Genomic DNA, 18,401 nt, shown 5'->3' on the forward strand with positions numbered 1-18,401 from the left:
CTGAGCACACACAAGCATAAAGGAGATGGTTTAGAGCTTTTCTGTAGCTTTAAAATATTAACCTTTCAGTATTAGCACTGTTTCACACTGAATTCTTAAGATGAATTTTAACTTTAAAAAGATCAAGACAATCACACCTATTACCCTGTGCATATGTGAAGTTTCTGCATTACTGCACCTAGTATCACTATCTACATTAATTATGACTCATAATAGTAATCAACCTGTACTTTTTCCTTCAGACATAAGACTTCCTTCTAGACAGAAGTATAAAAACTGGAAGTTAATATTTTATGAGTACTTCTTTCAATTACTCTCAAATTTTGAGATGGCAAAACATACTATCGTCCAAAACTATCTGCATATTTAGTTCCCCACTGACATAAAATAAGGGCAAATTAAAACTCTATCAGTTTTTCAGAAACTAACATTTAAAGATTAATTTCAGTCTGTTTTTAAGGTTAATCTGGATATTTTGTTAACATATTGTTTTCAGGAATTGCAGTAATATATAAAAATTTATAACCGATGTTATTTATTGTTACATTTGAAGTGAAAGTGTTACTCAGTCGTGTCGAACTTTTTGTGACCGCATGGACTGTAGCCTGCCAGGCTCCTCTGTCCATGGAATTCTCCAGGCAAGAGTACTGGGGTGGGCTGACACTTCCTCCTCTGGGGGGTGGATCTTCCCAACCCAGGGATTGAACTCACATCTCCTGCATGTACAGGCGGACTCTTTACCATCCGAGCCACCACGGAAACCCACATTACAAACTTTTAAACTCAGCCTTGGCCTGGCACAAAGCAAGCTACTATGCTGCCCAGTTTTGCAGCCAAATGTTAGGCTGCATCTGGTCAAAAGCTTTGGTTTGGTTGATGAGTAGGTTGCCTCTCAAATACCTGCCTCTCTGAAAAACCCAGGTAACAGCGAACTCCTGTGCTTTTCCCCTTTCCGCGTGTTTCTCAAGCCTGAGGATGAGGATGCTGTGGGGTCAAAGAAGGCATTTGGGAGTTTCAGGTGATTCTTCCAAAGATGCAAGTTTAGGATTCCTGAAATTTTGCACTTGCACACAGAAGTGCCTGCTAGGCAGACGCAGGTCCAAGGCCCAGGTCTCCCGTGAGCCTGGCACACCTGAGCTCTGAATGGACAGGAAGCTGGTGTCTGGAGTCTCAGGCAGAGCACAGACAAGGCCAGGCTCAGAATCTCTCCGGACGGTGTCTCAGCTCACCACGCTGCCCTCCAGGGGAAGGCTGGATTTCTCTGTGGCGTGACTGACCCCACACAGAACGTTCACGTCTAGCATCTCCAGTTACCCCAGCAGAGGCTAGCTTCACAGACCAGGAAAAGGATGACAGGAGAAGCCTGCTGAAGCAGGCAGCACTTTCTGAGAGATTAAACCAAACTCATGTGTTACGGCCTGTGGAACTTGCCCGGTAACTGTGTGGTCTTTACAGGCACCACCTGGAGGAGCTGTGGGAATATGAAAACTGGAAAAGGGTCGAACACTTCTTTTTAGATGTGTGAGCTTTTTTCCTCTCAAGGGCCTTGAGGGAATACTATGGAAATACTCAGAATTTAATTAGGCCACAGAGCTTCCAGCCACAGTAAGTCCAACTCCACGGAATGAGTCGCTGATAGCATGACTGACTTTCGGGTGAGACAGCGCCAACATATGCATATTCTGTGTTTAAAAAAAAAAGACACACAACAAATTCAAGGCTTTTGAAAAAAGCATCATTTATTTCAAAGTACAACATAAAGTTGTATTTTTAAGAAATACACCTTCAATCTTGTATCTCAAGACTTGGCGATGTGCACTTCAGTTCATCTTGAAAATAAATTCAGGTATACAAAGGTTACATACCTCAAGTACAAACAGCACAGAAAATGCAGATGGTCTCAGCCGAATGTTTTAACATTCATTCACTGTTCTTAAAGTTGACTTAACATTTCTGTAATCTGCTTTTAAACCGAGACAGCCTTATTTTAAAAAAATACTCTGTATTTTTCAGCACAAAGTCCTCATACATTTTTAAAATTAGATCTTGGCATATAATATTGTGAAATTATTAAAAAACCAACCTTGGTAATTTAATAAAACTGTCACATGCCAGGACTTCTGAAATCAACTTGAGTTGTCCCCTTAGCTGTAATATCAAATTGGTGTTCACACAGATAGATAAGGTGGGAGGAAGACAGGTGGTGGACAGCTGATAACAGGTAAGGTTTTCAGATGTACAGGTCTTACTGGAGTTTGTGGCTGAGTCCAGGCTTTTCTCTAAAAGCACAACAGCAAATCTCGTATTACCATAATTGCAAGAAAGATCTGAAAGAAGCGAGTGGTGTAAGCCTGCCCTGCAGAGATGAGGAGGGGGGGAGTGGCAGCAACAGCGGGGAGAGCCTTCGAGATGTCTTGGAAATGGGCACATCATGGTCTAGACCGGGGCCACCACTGTTTTATTTTTCTTTTTTTGCCTAATTTCAATTCTCGTGAGGGAAGTGCGAATTCGACCAGGGGTCTGAGCTCCTCCGTCCGATGGTGGGGCTCCATATCCGCCAGGGGTTGTAGGTCTGGCCCAGGTCGTCGGTGGGGCTGGCGGCAGAGGACGTGTGAGCTGCCGGGGTGCTCTCGGGGCCCATGAGGCTGATGCCCGGCAACGCGCTGGTGGGGCTGGTGAAGGGCAGGGTGCTGTGCAGGCTGCTGGACCAGATGGAGCTGCTGAACGGAGTGGACGACCACAGGCTGCTGGTGCTGCCAAGGATGGGCTGACGAGACAAAACAGACGACGCTGAGCATCAGACGTGAAGGGGGCAGATGGCAAAGCGGTGAAGGTAACGCTAAAGACGGGCTAGAACACAGGCCCCCCTCACTGTTCACTCTAAATGAATGCTCCATGCACACAGCCACCTCAGCGCCCGAGCAGATGGTTCTGAAATTCTAAAGGGGCGCCCACCACAGCCGGAGGGCTGAGTGCAGCCTGCCCGTTTCGGAAGGTGAAGTTTACGGGGCTGTGAGCCGCCCCGCCACCTTTGCACCACATGGAGGAGCTGGACAGGCTGCACCAGCAATGAAAAGAAAGCGACAGTGTTAGCTGCTTAGACTCTTTTATGATCCCATGGACTGGAGCTGGCTAGGCTCCTCTGCCTGTGGATTCTCCAGGCAAGAATACTGAAGGGGGTTGCCATTTCCTCCTCCAGGGGATCTTCCCGACCCAGGGACAGAACCCAAGTCTCCTGCACTGCAGGCGGATTCTTTTGCCCTCTGAGCCACCAGGGAAGACGCATCAATAATGGCCTGCAAGGTCTCAGAGAGTTCTACCCATTTTAAAAGAATGATTAAGATGCTTGTAAAACCGAAGCCAGAATGGTTACGAGTGAAGACAAACTTTGCAACTGGGGGAGTTAAGATACCTACTGGTTAAACCTTGTACATCTAATTGAGTTTTCCTGAGGATGAAGAAGTAATCACAATGGGATCCTATTTTTCTGTCATGATTTTGTCAAAGCTGAAACCAGGAATCATTTATTTTTTGTGGCGCATGACCTTTGCAGAACCATTTAGCTGAGAAATAAACAGACGCACCTAGAAATAGCTCGAGCCATGGGCCTCTCAGGACCCAGTATGTGCCATGCTCAGGCACCGTCTGACCTGGAGGTGGCGGGACCCGAGATGGGCCCCCAGTCACCCTGCAGTCTAACTTACAGGTTGGGAGAGGCTGAAATGAGAGAATTCAGAGATTAAGCCTCAGCGTTTCAGCCTTCCTCCTGTAACTTCTGGACCATCTCGGTTCTGAAGAGAACTGACGGTCACTTTGGCAGAAATGAGGACACAGCAGTGGACAGGGGGAGCGTGCCCGCGCCTTCACGCTGCTGTTACCGTTTATCTGTCAGCATCACCCCAGGGACAGCGGCAGCTTTGATGCTGCCTGAGCAGGCAGGCCGAGCAAGCCCAGGACTCACTGTGGCCGTGTGGGTCGGGGAGCCGGAACTGGCTGGCCAGGAAGGGCTGGGCTCTGTGGCTGGCGAGTCCCAGAGGTAGGAGGGGCCGCTGCTCAGCTCATTCCAGCTCCTCTGCGAGGCCTGATTGCACGATCGCGATAACCCGAGCTTGCTGAACACTTCTGGAAGTGAGGAAGCAAAGGCAAGTGTGCGCTGGATCCGGCCATGCTCCCAGGGCAGGTCGGGTGTCCTCTCAGGGGTCTACATCGCACCCACTCCAGCAGCCCCCACCACTCACGGTGGGGTGGGGGTGGGGCACCCCAGACCCCTGCCCATGACCTCAGAACCTCACCCACGTCTTTTACTGGACCGTCATGTGCAAACACCATCACAGCTAATGGGAAACCCATCACTGCCTCTAATTCTCAACAGCAAGAAAAATAAGGAGCTCCAGCATAGCCAGGAGCCACCTCTTGGACACAGAACTTTCTTGAAGCTCTTAAGTCAGTTCTGCAGACCATAAGCCAGTGGGGACCTCCACTGCATGGAACAGACCCACTGCACCTTCAGGCTGGGGTGTGGGGAGGGGCCCGTCCAGGACAGGGCAGCAGAGACACACCCACCTCCTGGAGTCAGCCCCACGGCCACGCCCACGGCTGCCTGACAGCGCGCGCGAGAAACGCATCTTTCAAACACGTCCACCAGACGGCCACCACAGTCTCCTCCCTCCATCTGTCCATGGCTCATTAGTCATGGTCCAGGGTTTAAACACTCACCACCAGTTAGGTTAAAAGAATTCCCAAAGGCTGAGAACGAGTTGAGGGGTGTGAAGTCAGGGCTGCTGGGGTTGCTCACGGGGCTCCACAGACCTGAGCTGAATGTTGGGAGAGAAAAACACAACACACAAGAATGTGATGGTCCACGGAGACAAATCCATCGCTCACAGCTGCACACACGGCAGGCCCTGCTTCAGCGGGCGCTCGCATGTTACAGACAACAGGGAGAACTGCAGGCCGCTCCATGCCACGGAGGGTCCAGAGCTCAGGCCACTCTGTCACAGGCTGGGAGCCTGGCTCAGAGCAAGTATTCTGTGGAGAAAAGAGGTATTTCTTCCTTGTTTACCTTTTAGCGATGGAAGATTTATTAAACTTTCAAATCTAGGATTCGTTTTCTTGTTAGTATCAAGCAGGTAAAACTGGGCGTCTACGTGAAGTTTTTATTATTTCACTGCGGGAGTTCTATCCAGGAAAGTGAACCAGGGCAGCGCCTGCATGCCACCAGGCCCCCGTGGCTGCTCCGCTCCAAGAGCAGCAGTGCGCAATGACTGCCGGGGGTCTGCTCCGTGCCCTCCCTCTCACAGACAGCCTGGTTCCTGTTTCTCACGGTGAGGTCACAGCCTTTCCACAACGACTGTGATAACGGAGAGGGACGAGAAGAGACTCAGAAGGCGGTCACACACCTGCCCCCCTCCGCGGGGGCTGTGTTGCGGGCGCCTCCTCCCCTGTCAGGGGGCCCAGGAGGGAGCAGAGACCCCCACCAAACATCTGCTTGTCATCTAGGGGCCTCAGGGCACACGCACCTGGCCTGAGAAGCCCGCCTGCCTCCACCCCGACTGCGACGGGCCGCCATACCTGTCTGAGCCATCGCTGTCAACAGGAGTGTGTGAAATGCCAAGGCTGCTAGAGAAATCTGTTTTGCTTGAAGAGACTTTGGCAAAGCCGTTCCCACCTGTAATAACGGGCTCCGAGTCAGCGGGAGGCAGCCGGGCCACAGATATGTGCCCAGGCCCAAGGCCCAGGGGTGCCTGGTCTCTGGTGCCAAGCCACTCACCTGGGCTCTTGTCATACCCAGCCGTGACCGCGGCGAAAGTGGGGTTGCCATTCTTGCCCGGGAGAGAAGCGGCTTTTGTCAGTTTGTGTTTGCTCCCGCTTGGCTGCTTTGCTTTAGAGTCGCTGGAGGGAAGAAGCAAGGCGAGAGCCCCTCAGTCCTGCTGGCACTACCCCCTTGGCCCCGGAGACTCGTGGCCCAGGGGCTGGGGCTCCAGCAGGGCTGGGGGTGCCCAGGCCCGAGACTCTGCGGTCAGGTGGAAAGTCAGGGCTGTGGGGAGAAGGGAAGGAAAAGAGGCGGGGCAGCCCCTTCTGCAGGGAACAAGGAGCGGGCCGCCAGGCAGGAGGGGCCGACCACCGCTGCCGTGTCCCTGTGCCGGGCGCGGGTGAGGAGCCCGGCCGGGAGGACGCAGGGCGGGGAGCAGCGCAGGCCCTCAGTCTGTGAGCCGCACCCCTGTCCAGGTCACGGCCTCACTAACAGTCGGGCTGTGCCTCCCGTGTGCTCGGCTCTTGCAGGCCCTGCCCTGTCACTGCGACCTTCACCCGCCACAGGCTCAGAGCAAACGGCCCATAAACCTGCTTCCTCGACTCTCAGCACAGCTTGTGGGACTTCATTCAGGAAGGATGTGCTTTCTGGCTCCTGCACCAGACCGTGACTCTACGGGGCCACCCTGAGGTGAGGGTTGGGGAGCGGGGCTGAGCCTGCACAGGGCAGGATGGCCGTCTGCAGCCTCTGAGGGTCCCCCCGACCGGTCCCAGCTCGGCGCGGGAGGGGCTGCGAGCCCACCTGCCCGGGCTGCCATGGACGATGCTGCTGTAGCTGCCCCGGGACGTGAACGGGCAGGGTGCGGCGGGCGGTGAGGGGGAGGCGGGCGGCGGCGAGGTCTGGCGTTGTTTCAGGAAGATGTCTGCGTTGAGGGTTTGCAGAGAGAGTTTATAAAGACTATCTGTAGCTGCAAATTAAAATTAAAAAGTCTCAATTGTGACATTTGGATTTTTAGTCTTAAAAAATAGTTGCTTTTGATATTCTAACATTAAAGACAGTAACGGAAGTGCTTCTCCCAAGAAAAAACCTACAGCCTTCACATGTGTTGTTTCTCTGCCTTTTGCGGAATCCCCAACGTGACCCAGCTCTGCAGGCCCTTCCTGGGGGGTGAGGTCCCCTCCCTCCTCAGACTGGCAGGAAGCTTCCCCCGTCCTCAGGGACGGGCAGGTGGAGTCTCTGCCTGGACCTGAAGACCCTGGACTACCACACAGGTCCCAACCTCACAGGTGTGGGGCTGGGAGCACCCCAGCTCCCCCAGGGGGACCCTTGTGCTCTGTGGGCCTGCCTGGTCCCTGTTTTACAAGGATACTCTATTCCTGCTGCCCTTTAAAGCACAGCTGTTTCAAAAATTTAAAACAGAAAATAAGATAGATTCTGCACTCACTCAATGGAAACACATAACTTATCAGGAACAAGTGCCACCCTGCACATCCGTCATGTGTGCCCTGGTGCTGTGGCACGAGGTGCGAGGAGAGGGCTTGGCCTCCACAGGCTCCGTCTCTGGGGGACCCTACTCACCCACCTGCCCTGGCACGACCCCCGGCTTAGCATGCCACTAGTCTCCTCCCCCAGCCCGGGAGCATGCCACTAGTCTCCTCCCCCAGCCCGGGAGGCTTTGCCCAGCTCAGTGTGTTGCTCCTCCGGTCCCTCTGGCCGGCCTTTTGAGCCTGCAGAGCAAGGACGGGCTGCTCTGCTCTCTGCCCACCCGGTAGGGCCTGTACCCCTCACTTTCAGATTCAAGCTGGCTCTGTGGGTGGTTCCCCTTCCTTCCAGCATTGCGTGCCTCTCCCAACAGGCAAGGGACTGGGGCCCAGGTGAGCTCACGTGATCCTGGCTGTGTCCAGGCCCCCCCTCTTCAAAGCCCGAGTTAGTTTTCCCATCTTCAGCTGTGCACCTGCCCCAAAAGCTCTCCCCACGCTTCCGCCATGGGGCCGGCCCCTATTCACCCACCGTTTCCACCTGTTCCCTCACCCTTGCTCGCTGGAAGAATCTCCGCTCCTCGCCTGCCTGAACGTCTGCTGACCTGACACGCACATCGCCTCCCTGCAGAACACCCCCAGGCTTCGCTGGGCTTCACACTGCCCAGTGAAACGGCACCCTGGGAACACGGAGTTTACTCCCTACACTGAAACGCAACTTCCTCTGTGGGGAAACGGCCCCCATCACAGGGTACAATCCGAGCACCAGTGTCCTGTTGAAACCTCGGAGGGGATCTAAGGGCCTGAAAACAGCAGCCTGGACCCTGGGATGACCCAGAGACTTGTTCAACTCATTTCTTGAATGACCAGGGATTTCGGACTCTCTCCCTCATCTCAGGCAAGAAGAAGAAAGTACTAAAAAGGCTCCAGAAAGTTTCATAGCAAATATGGGGCTGCAGGTTTTAACCCAGGGAATGTCTCTCTCCAGGGCGTATTTACACAGGCTTGTGCTCAACGCCTACCTCACCCAAGTTCTTTGCCCTCATTCAACTCACTGGCCTCCAATCACCCCTCTTCTCTAAACCCCTGTGACCTCAAACCTGGTACTCACCCCTGATTTTCCCTTTGCACATGGGCCCAATGGAGGCACTCTGATACGGTGGCTGAGTGCAGACAGATCAGCTTTACAGGACTGATCACCAGTGCCCTGCCCCCAGGCCCTGGCTGTGCTGGTCTCTCCTCTTCCAGGTCCTATATATCTAGAGCTTGAGGGCTTCCACCCTATTCCAGGAGACAGTGCTCCTGCCACGACTTCCTGCAGGCCAGACCCGGGGAACAAGGTCAGGAAGCTGGTGAGAAAACTAACGCCTTCACACAGGCTGTCTTCGGAGAAGATGTGGTAAACTGGGAACAAAGCGAATTCTTACACAAGGGGTTACGCTGTAAACATACGAGAAAGTAACCAGGTGCCGGGATGCCCAGCCCTTCTCGGGATGGTTCACTGCTCTACTGGAACTTTCCGTGTCGTGCAGAGGGAAGCACGGGGGTGGTGAAGCAGCTCCCTGAACTGCCTGACTGCTCTGCTACGAACACTTACTCTATGGCCGATCACACTTAACTACTCGCAGGCCCTTTACCAATGTGTCTGCTGGCTGCTACGAACCGGCTGCAGCACACAGACCCTGGGTCTCCTTTGTTGGTCTCCCTGCAGTGTTCCCGCCCAGACCTGGACGCGCTGTGGGTGTGGGGAGCACTGTACTTACAGCTGCCGGGCTTGTGAACAGGCACGGAATCCCACTCTGGCGGTGGAGAGTCTTTTTCACCTTCTGAGCTGCTGGTGTTGCCTAGTTCTTGACTGTTTGGGAGAAACTTTGCGAGGGCAGGTGGCCTGCTCTCCACTAACTTACTTGTACCTGTCCAGAATTCAGAAAAGAAAGCCATGACGGAGGACCATCCCTTTCTTTCGGGCCAATTTCAAAAAATGTTCTGATGAGAACAAGAATCCATCTATGCCTGACGACTTCTGAATACTGTGAACTCACAACCAACTACTACTAATACAACGAATCGTTAGACCACCTGTACGATGAGAAAGGAAAATACCTTTTGTTTTCTGGGAGTTTCGTGGTTTGGATCCACTGGTCAATGTAGTTGGAAGAGGAATCTTGGTTGGGAGATTTCGGCGCTGTTTGCTTTCCAAGGGGGCAGTATACGGTAGCTCTAAAGAACTGAAAGACAACCACGGATGGGACATTCAAACACAACGCTTTGTTTCAGAGCTGAGAGGAGAAGTCACTGATCCGGCTACAATTTCAACAGCTTCTTTGACTCATTTGGCCTCCTGATGCATTATCCACCCACTGTCCTGAGGGCTGGCCGCCTTCCAAGCACTTCTAATACAGCTCAGAAGACATGGACAGATTTATCCTCTGCTATTCTGACAACAGACAGGGAACTGAGGTCCATTATTTAATAATCTGTAACGGGTCGGAGCACCTACCTCAGATAAGGTGTAGGAAGCTGTTTGTACAAACTAGCCTTGTAGGAGCTGCTAACTGCAGTCATTCTGCTCGTGAGCGAGTCTCACCCCACCTGAAGCCTCCTCACCCAGTGTATGGACTGCCTGCAGGACTCTTGAATATGGAGACTCTGAAAGGTCTCAGACTTAGAGCTGTCAAAGGCTCCGTGACTCCAAATTCTGAACCCACTTTCCCATGGACCCCATGCAGTGAGCCAGGGCTAAGTTCACCAGGCCTAGTTCCTGGGTGACCTACAAATTCCCCAAAGCCCATGGCAGGGCGGCAGGACTCTCTTATTTGCCTAAGGTCTAGGCCGAGTGGGTAGGATAAATATTCTCTATTCTTGAACTCAGGGTTCATCTTAGGCCAAAACTTAAATATTATTTTCACTGATCTATTTAGAGTATATTACTTCTAAAATATTAAGAGGTAAGCTTAACATAATAAACACGTATAAATAGGACAGTTAATTGGCTCTGAACTTCCTGTCAGCAAGGTAAAACGGGAGACAACTTTAAGTTTTAAGGGCTATTTTTAAGTTTCCACAGCCCGATGAAGAAAACACTGAAGTCTGCTGAGAGAGAAGTGATCTTTAGGAGAAATGACCTGGGGAGACGGCCCACATAAGGCAGTATGGTGAACAATGGAAACCATGAACCATAAAACCCTTCTCCACAAAGTTGCCTCTGTGCTGCCCAGCAAGATCATGGAGGCCTCTCTGTTGACAGGAGCTAGACTGATGTGGCCCAACAGAAGGACGCCTTTCAGCTGAGGGAACCCAGTGGCCCCTTACAAGAATTACTCTACAAATCATCAGTGGGCTCTGGTGACGGCCACAAAGCTGTCGGTTCAAGGCTGAGCTGACAGCTGGCTTTCCACTAAAAAAACTTCACAGAGTTCACTGATCAGTGCAAAGGTTCTTAAAGTGGGCAGTGTCTGGCATTTCCCACCTAGTGCACTTGCTGCCCTAGCCTCCAGGGGTGTCACTTCGACCCAGCACTCTGCCCCCGACTCCCTCACAGTCCCGCCCTTCAGGTTCTTAAAGCGCCACATCCTCCTTCCACTACCCCTCCGAGTTCACCCTCCTAGCGGGTAGCAGATCTCTGCTGGGCTCTGGGTCTGGCACCGTCCACCAAGCTACTTCACACCAGACCGCAAACGTGAGGACAGCTCAGACTTTCCAATGGCACCCCAGCGTCCATCACTAGCACACGCCCCCCTCCTTTCAAAAAGGTAAGCAGAGACAGAAGAGTGGTATATAAAGCATGATTTCATAAACAAATTTTAACACAGGTGTTTATACTATAAATGTTATATAAGGTAGTTGGTCACAATCATTTTCTTTTCATTCTTTCGTTTCACAAATTTTCTATCATAAATTGTTGTTACATTTGGAATTAGCATAAAGGCAAAAATCCAAAGGACTCGGTCCACCCAAATGAGTAGAATTTTAGGTGGGCTAACAAACTGACATGAAAAAATGCGCTGTTTATGGGTGAGACTATTAAGGCTACAGTTTTATAAATCTGGCTTTCTACTTATGATTGACAAAGAGAATTTAAAAAGACCCTTTAGAGCCTATTGGTTAAACTGTCTTCTGGTAATGATCTCTGTTAACTACATACATCAAGAGGACATGAGTTGAGATTCCCCTGGTGATCCAGTGGCTAAGACCCTGTGCTCCAATGCAGGGGGCCCGGGTTTGATCCCTGGTCAGGGAACCAGATCCCACATGCTGCAACTAAGACCTGGTGCCGCCAAATAAACCAATGAAATCTTTTAAAAAATGTGAGTTCTCACTCTGCCTCCTGACTGGGGGCTGGGGAGTAGGCAGCTCTGGGTCTGGGAATACCAGCAAACTCCCTCAATACCCCCTGCAGAGTTGTGGCATCAAGTGGAGTCTCACAAATCCTCAAAGTCAAATCTGCTAACAGTCAACTGACTTCCTAAGAAGATCAGATACAACAGAAGTCACTGGAAGAAGGATGAGAGGATTCATGCATTTGTACAATCTGTTTTAAATGTACTGAGCTTGTGTGTCAAGGAGAATGAATGGTGTCCCTATGGGGACAGTCACCTATGGACTGGTTTCACTAAGATAATCCTCAGAAGCTGGGCTTTTAAACTTATGATCCTAACAATGACAGCACAACATTCCATTCTCATAAGATCTCAGGATATGTAAAAATTAGAGTGTTTCATAATTTGCATTTTTCTATTTTCAACACATAGTGAGGACAGGGAAGCCTGGCGTGTTGCAGCTCATGGGGTCGCAGAGCCGGACATGATTCAGCAACTGAGCAACAACGCTCTGAAACATATCATCAGTCAACTAAGCCTGAAAAAGGCCCAGAAGAATAATCTCTAGCCACTTGGCTAGGGCTGTTATTCCTGTCTTGGGGTGCCAGAGTATTAGCATCAAAGTGTCTCAGGCTGATTTCCCCTCAGGGCAGAGTCAAGTGCATGAGCCATTATTCCACTTGACACTGCTTCTAACCAGGTCAGATTGTTTTCAACAAACTGTGTAGCTAGGCCACCTCAACTAACATTTTGCACAAAAGGGTAACTTTAAGTATAAATACTCCATTACTAATATTGCCATGTACTGTGTTGCTTCTTAAATTCAGGGACAAGGTTAAATTTTTATGCAGTAATCACTAATTTCTGATTAGCTTCTGGTTCTACAGGACAAGCTGGCCCTGTCGAGTTAAGCTGTATCATCTAGGGACAGAGTCCAGTTTACTGGTGTTTTTGCAGAGTTCAAGCTTTATTCCTAGAATCTGAGTAAGAACAGACTTTCTGCAAAGCTACGGTCAGTTCTGATGACAACAAACCATGTCTTCCTTTATTAATTTATACATAATTCCCTCCCACTTCCTGGGTTGATGTCCACTTATCAGAGAAGAAGGTCAATACTGGCTTCCATGCAGATGGCCATCTTTGTTAACAGCTCTAAAACCAGGATTAGTTTATTAGACCCAAAGTTTAATCAAAGTATGAAGTAACCTTAGGAAATAATAACCCAATAGTTCAAATCATTCATTTCCTTGGGGAAACATTTTGTGGGCGCCCTCCCTGTGGGGCCCAAGGACCCTGGCCCAGGGGACTGGACGGGAGCTACTTCATGGCAACTGTCTGGTGGTGATATCTGCCCTGAGCACTTTGTTTTTTTTAAAGGTAAGCATGTATCTGCCATGTGTTAAGCTGCTTCAGTTGCGTCTGGCTCTTTGCGACCCTTTAGATTGTCCGTGGAGTTCTTCCGGCAAGAATACTGGAGTGGGTTGCCATGCCCTTCTCCAGGGGATCTTCCTGATGTCTCTTGCGTCTCCTGCATTGGCAGGCAGGTTCTTTACCACTAGTGCCACCTGGGAATCACGGGTTAAGAATGAATTTTTCCAAGTTTTACAGCCCTGGAGCCCAGATCCCCATGACAGCCCTGGGTGAGTGAGCAGACCCAGAGCTCCTATGAGAGAAATTACGCTCATACCTGCGGCTGGAACATCAAGTCCATTTCTGAGCAGAAGTGAAATGGCTCTCTGCCTGGGAGCAAATCACCAACTGTATTTTTCTCCTCCATTCCTCTCCACCCCGCTCCTATTTTGGCTGAGCCACGTGGCATGTGAGATCTTAAGTTCCCTGACCAGGGGTTGAACCCATGCCCCTCGCAGTAGAAGCATATGTTTTAACCACTGGTCCTCTTTTTTTTTTTTTTTTACAAGTTTTAACTCTGGCTTTTGTACGTCTGACCTCAGAAGCATGTGCCTGTCCCTCCCCAGTGACAGTGAACTCTGGACAGCAGAAAAAACCCAGAGGAACACAGCTTTTGCTGAAAAAAACCCCAGAAAAGCCAATCAAGCAGACAAAACCGGTACCGAGTTCTCCCCAGTAACTTCTCTTACTTATACCTCACTTCTCTGGAATCATACACTTTTCTCACCTGGGTTTCACATCTGCTGGGATTTCTTTCTTAACATTTAAGAGTTTTTTGCTCTTCTGTTTCACTTGAGACATTTCGTTTTCCTGTTTTTCAGGCATGGCTTGTTTTCCCTTTTGCTTTTCTGTGTCCTGTAAAAAGAAAAGGATACTTAATTGCTGAGTAAGATTAAGAATGCCTGATATAGTCCTATTTGAAGGCAGAGACACAACACCAAAGATGGGGACGATACGTATATCACAAGTATACAAAGGATAAGCTCCTTTCTTCAAATTGCTCTCAATTGTGGTTCTGTCAATTTTCCAGCCTTTGATTTAGAATAATTATGTGTTACTGGGTCTGAATTATAAGGCATGTCACTTAGAACTATACGCACATCCTGACTACAGTAGGAGGCGGCAGCGGGAGCAACAGATTGACAGCTTGTTTTTAAGCACTGGGGAGCAAAACCTTGCCCTTCTCACAAGAAAAGTTAAGGCAGGACTGCAGGAGAAAGTGACACACTGCTGCTGACGTTCCTCATCCTGTGCAGGAGGAGGCCCCAGGGGGAGCAGACAGCACAGGCGTCAGCGTGCCCAAGTGTTCATGGTAACACACGACTGTCAACAGTGTCAACAGTAGCTGGGATGCCAACAGATGCTCACCATCCAGGGGGGCCCAGCTATTCATTCACTTGTTCAACCATCCTTCCGTGGTCACCCCGCTGGTGTTAGGCAACAGGGTTACCAGGAGGGCCCAGTTCCTTCCCTCAAGGATGGTGAAGTCTAACAGGAGGGAGATACTGGACACAGATCAACTTGCATCTTCATGCAGAAATGTTCACTGGCTGGGACTGGAGCCTAGAGGAGCTGTCCCGTCGGCTGAGAAGGCCACAGCCCAGGTGCTGCTCAGCGCTGTGCTGCTCGACGAGCCCGGCAACGCTGCCCCTGGGTCCTAGTTCAGGCGCACAGGGGAACTGCACCTGGCGCTCCCGACTAAGGGGAAGCTGCTGCTACGCCCACACGTGAGCCCGGGGGCTTGTCTCTGAGCAGGGCAGGCACCATTCAGGCACTGGTGACCCCGCCTGGAGCCACCTGGAAAGCGGGCGTGCACTGCTCACGTGCAGAGACCACACACAGCACGGGCAGGAAGTGAAAAAAAACAGAAACCTGGTGCTGTGTCAGGGCGCACAGGGCCAATTGCGGGGAGACACCCTCGGCTGTAGGGCAGAGCTGCTGGGAGCAGTGGAGAGCTCCCACCAAAGGGCAGGTGAGTGTCCACGCGACAGGGTCAGGCTGCAATTCAGGCAACCTGGATTTTCACAGGTCACACAGACCCATCCACCTAATGGCAGAGAGGGGTACAACGCCTTCCTGCCCCAGCACCTTCTGAGACTGTGCTGAGTCATGCAGAAGTGTTCCCGGACCACTCGACTCATCGGGAACTTTGCAGACCGTGAGCCCCCTGAGGACAGGAACCTGGCCTTTTTGTCCACGGCTGTTTCTTATTTTCATGGCTGTTTCTTAACTGCCCACTATGTAGGTTCCCAACACATGTTTGCTGAGTGCATGGGGAGAAGAGGGCTGGAAAAGACACATGTGCAAGAGCAAATGACCTGCCAGGTTTGTAATCTACCTGGGAAGAAAGCACACACAACAGGCGAATGCATCAGTCACAAAGAAACGAGAGCGCAGGAACTGGAGGCCAGAGTGCTGAAGGGGCACGTTCCCAGCGGTCTAGCGGTTAAGACTGAGCTTCCACTGCAGGGGGCACCGGTTCAATCCCTGGAGGGGAAGTAAATCCCGCATGTGACTGAAAGCAGCAGCAGCAGCGAGCGCTGAGGGGGAGGAATAAAAACTGCTCAGCAGGGAGAATGGCAACAGGCACGGAGGTGGCCGGTCTTGAGCAGCGTCTATGAGAAAGCGCGTGACGGGGCAAGAGAGACCAGCAGAGATGAGCTCAGAGAAGGGAGAGTGTCGGCGGGGGTGGGGGCAGAGTGCTGGAGAGGCGCTCTGGAGGAGTGCTCAGGCAGATGCTGGAGAGGCAGAGAGAAGGGGCAGCAAAGCTGGGGAGCAAGTCTGTGCTGAGAACGCTGTCCGGATGCTTCGAGCGCTTCTGCTCTTCCTTCTTGGTTACTGATGCATTCGCCTGTTTTGTGTGTGAAACACACACTCTAGTTTCTTCCCAGCTAGATTATGAACCTGGCAGGTCATTTGCTCGTGTGTCTTTTCCAGCCCTCTTCTCCCCATGCACTCAGCAAATACGCGTTGAGAATCTGCGTGCTGGGTGCTTGAGAAACCGCCGAGGACAGAAAGGCCAGGTTCCTGTCTCAAGGGGCTGAGACGGCTGAGACCCCACTTGAGGACCACGAGCTGGCCGTCTGCTCCTCTGCAGCAGCTGGCACAGAGTGCCAGCTCCAGCCGTAGACAGCGCTGAGCGGGCCCAGAGCAGCTGCCAGGCCTCAGGGATGCACAGGTGAGGGCAGCGACAGGAAGTGTTACGCGCAGACTCGACTTTAAAAGTTAACAGGTGAGGATGACACAGCTGGATGTCTGTAAGAAATGATTCCTTAAGCCACCAGATTAAGACTGAAACAGAAATGCAGCCCCACAACATTAAAGGCTCTATTTGGCTCATTCTAAATTTGAAATATGGCTGCTTAGAAATAAAAAGGCCCAAAGGGAATTGCGCCCTCACTTCCCCTCTCACCTTATAACACGTGCTCTCCGGCACAGTCACAGCAGTGACACCACCCTCCATCTACCTCACGGCCACGGCGTCCAGGCATTTGGCAGTGCGACCCCTGACGCCCACAACGCCCGTGGAGCTGAGCGTGGGGAGTGAGGACGCCGCCCTGGTGTGCTGGGAGAGTGCTCGGAGCGTGGGGACCCCTGGGGCCTGGGTCACAGCCGCAGCTCTACCTGCTCCCAGGGCTTACTCAGCAGCAGCGGTGGCACAACAGGACCCAGCCAATATAATCAGAGCAAAGCAGTGTGATTCCTTCCCATCCTTTTTTGATGCCTAACATCTGGGACAGTTTTCATGAGCCAGAGTGGTCACTAGTCCAGACAGGCCCTAACTTTCCGATTTCTAACTCTTCGACCTTATCAGCAGGCTTCCTGACTCGTCCCCGGGGGAAAGGAACACATTCTCACCCGGGCACTCTGCGCCCACCCCGCCCCACGAGGCTGGCCTACCTCCTTGAGGAGAGGCTCTGTGTCTGGGTTGGAGGTCTCTGTGGTGGTGGAGGAGCTGTCGTCGTCGGCCAAGGAGTCCTTCAGCTCGTCCTCCAGGGCCCGCCCCTTTCCCTTCTTCTCCTTCTCCTCCTGCTTCTTGGGGGGCTTCACCTTGCGCTGAGGAGGCTTTCCTTTCCCTGGGGGTGAGAGTCAAAGTAAAAGAACCCTTGATATTAAAACAGCTTGGAAAACACAGCTGTTCAAACGGTTTTTTTGAAGCAGCTGAACTCTTGATTAGTAATGGTTTCTCTGTTTCTTCTCTAAAGCTTCTCAAATTAACATGTGACTTTCTGATTACAATATTTTACAAGATCAACAATTTTTGAGGCATAAGTGATATACAATAAGATACGCCCATTTTAAGTGTACAGTTCAATGAGTTTTGTCAACTCCCTAGTTTTCACAAATCTGTGTGTCTCTAGAAGACAGCTGATCCGTGAACAACAGGGGGTTAATCCGCACGCAGGTTACAGCCGGCCCTCGACATTGGTGGCTCCTCTGCAACCAGACTCACCCAACCGGGGACCCCGTGGTATTGTAGTTTCTACTGCTGGAAAAAATCCACGTAAAAGTGGACCTATGCAGTTCACGCCCTTGCTGCTCAAGGGTCACCTGTACTCTTACATCCCAGAGATGATACGGTTTTGAGAAGTCAGGGAAGTGGGAACCAGAGATCCCGTCAAGTCTCTCTGGAGACGGGAGCTTGGCGCTAACACGGCACGAGTTGCCACGTGTGTCACTTGTGGGGTGCCGAGAACCCTGGCGGCCGAGTACAAATTCCGGCCCTCCCGTTGGTAGCTCCTTGACCTTGCCCTCTCATCTGCAGACTCGGGGAGAGGACCTCACAGTGCTGTGAGGAGGAATTACAGGAAGCCACTGGACAGTGTCCAGCCACTGCTATGTATGGGCAGAGGGTAAAACAGAGGGGCAAAAGGCCTATTATTTTAACTAATGTGGACACTCCTAAGACAGACAAGAAAACAGCCCACAACATCTGAGTGCCTGCTGCACTACAGCGCTGTGTCCTGGGAATGCGGCAGTGAAAACCAGCAGCATAATCCCTGCCCTCAAGGAGCTTCCACCCTAACCGGAACAGAGCAGCAGAGAAATCCATGGGAGGATGCCAACCCCCTGGACTACGCCCATGAAGCCACCTGGGCAGGCGGGCTGGGCACAGCTGCAGAAGCCACATCTGCCACTGTTGAACCCATTCTATGTCATTTAAAAATATGTCTCCTTAATATACGTTATTTAAAACCCTGATGCCTTACGGTGACTGTTGATGGACGCCAGAGACTCAAACTTTTGAATTAATTTTCTCCAAATCACAGAGTTAGTAAGTGGCAGAGCCTGGACTCACCACCCCATGGCACTTGGCGCCCCCCACCTGAGATAAAGCCGCCCCTCAGACTGCCAATGGCAGACAGACACCAGGGTGGCGACAGATCCCGCGGTTTCTGCAGTGAATGCAGACACTGCAAGCGGCCGCACCTGGCTCAGTGC

The 18,401-nt window shown here is 51.5% G+C and overlaps 1 protein-coding gene across 1 annotated transcript in view; it reads right to left on the reverse strand.

The window, feature by feature from the left end:
* Positions 1-1,721: 1,721 nt before the first annotated feature.
* Positions 1,722-18,401, reverse strand: part of TMEM131 (transmembrane protein 131) — a 178,161-nt gene continuing 161,481 nt past the window's right edge. Inside the window, exons 32-41 of the mRNA XM_052647523.1 lie at positions 16,860-17,035; positions 13,687-13,814; positions 9,334-9,458; positions 8,994-9,143; positions 6,554-6,719; positions 5,771-5,892; positions 5,572-5,668; positions 4,717-4,814; positions 3,962-4,122; positions 1,722-2,767 (exon numbers count right to left, since the gene is read on the reverse strand). Coding sequence (XP_052503483.1) covers positions 2,483-2,767; positions 3,962-4,122; positions 4,717-4,814; positions 5,572-5,668; positions 5,771-5,892; positions 6,554-6,719; positions 8,994-9,143; positions 9,334-9,458; positions 13,687-13,814; positions 16,860-17,035 — 1,508 coding nt within the window. The 3' untranslated portion in view covers positions 1,722-2,482. The remainder of the gene's footprint in view (positions 2,768-3,961; positions 4,123-4,716; positions 4,815-5,571; positions 5,669-5,770; positions 5,893-6,553; positions 6,720-8,993; positions 9,144-9,333; positions 9,459-13,686; positions 13,815-16,859; positions 17,036-18,401) is intronic.

The sequence above is a fragment of the Budorcas taxicolor genome, chromosome 11 (genome assembly GCF_023091745.1).
Source record: "Budorcas taxicolor isolate Tak-1 chromosome 11, Takin1.1, whole genome shotgun sequence".
Classification (NCBI taxonomy): domain Eukaryota; kingdom Metazoa; phylum Chordata; class Mammalia; order Artiodactyla; family Bovidae; genus Budorcas; species Budorcas taxicolor.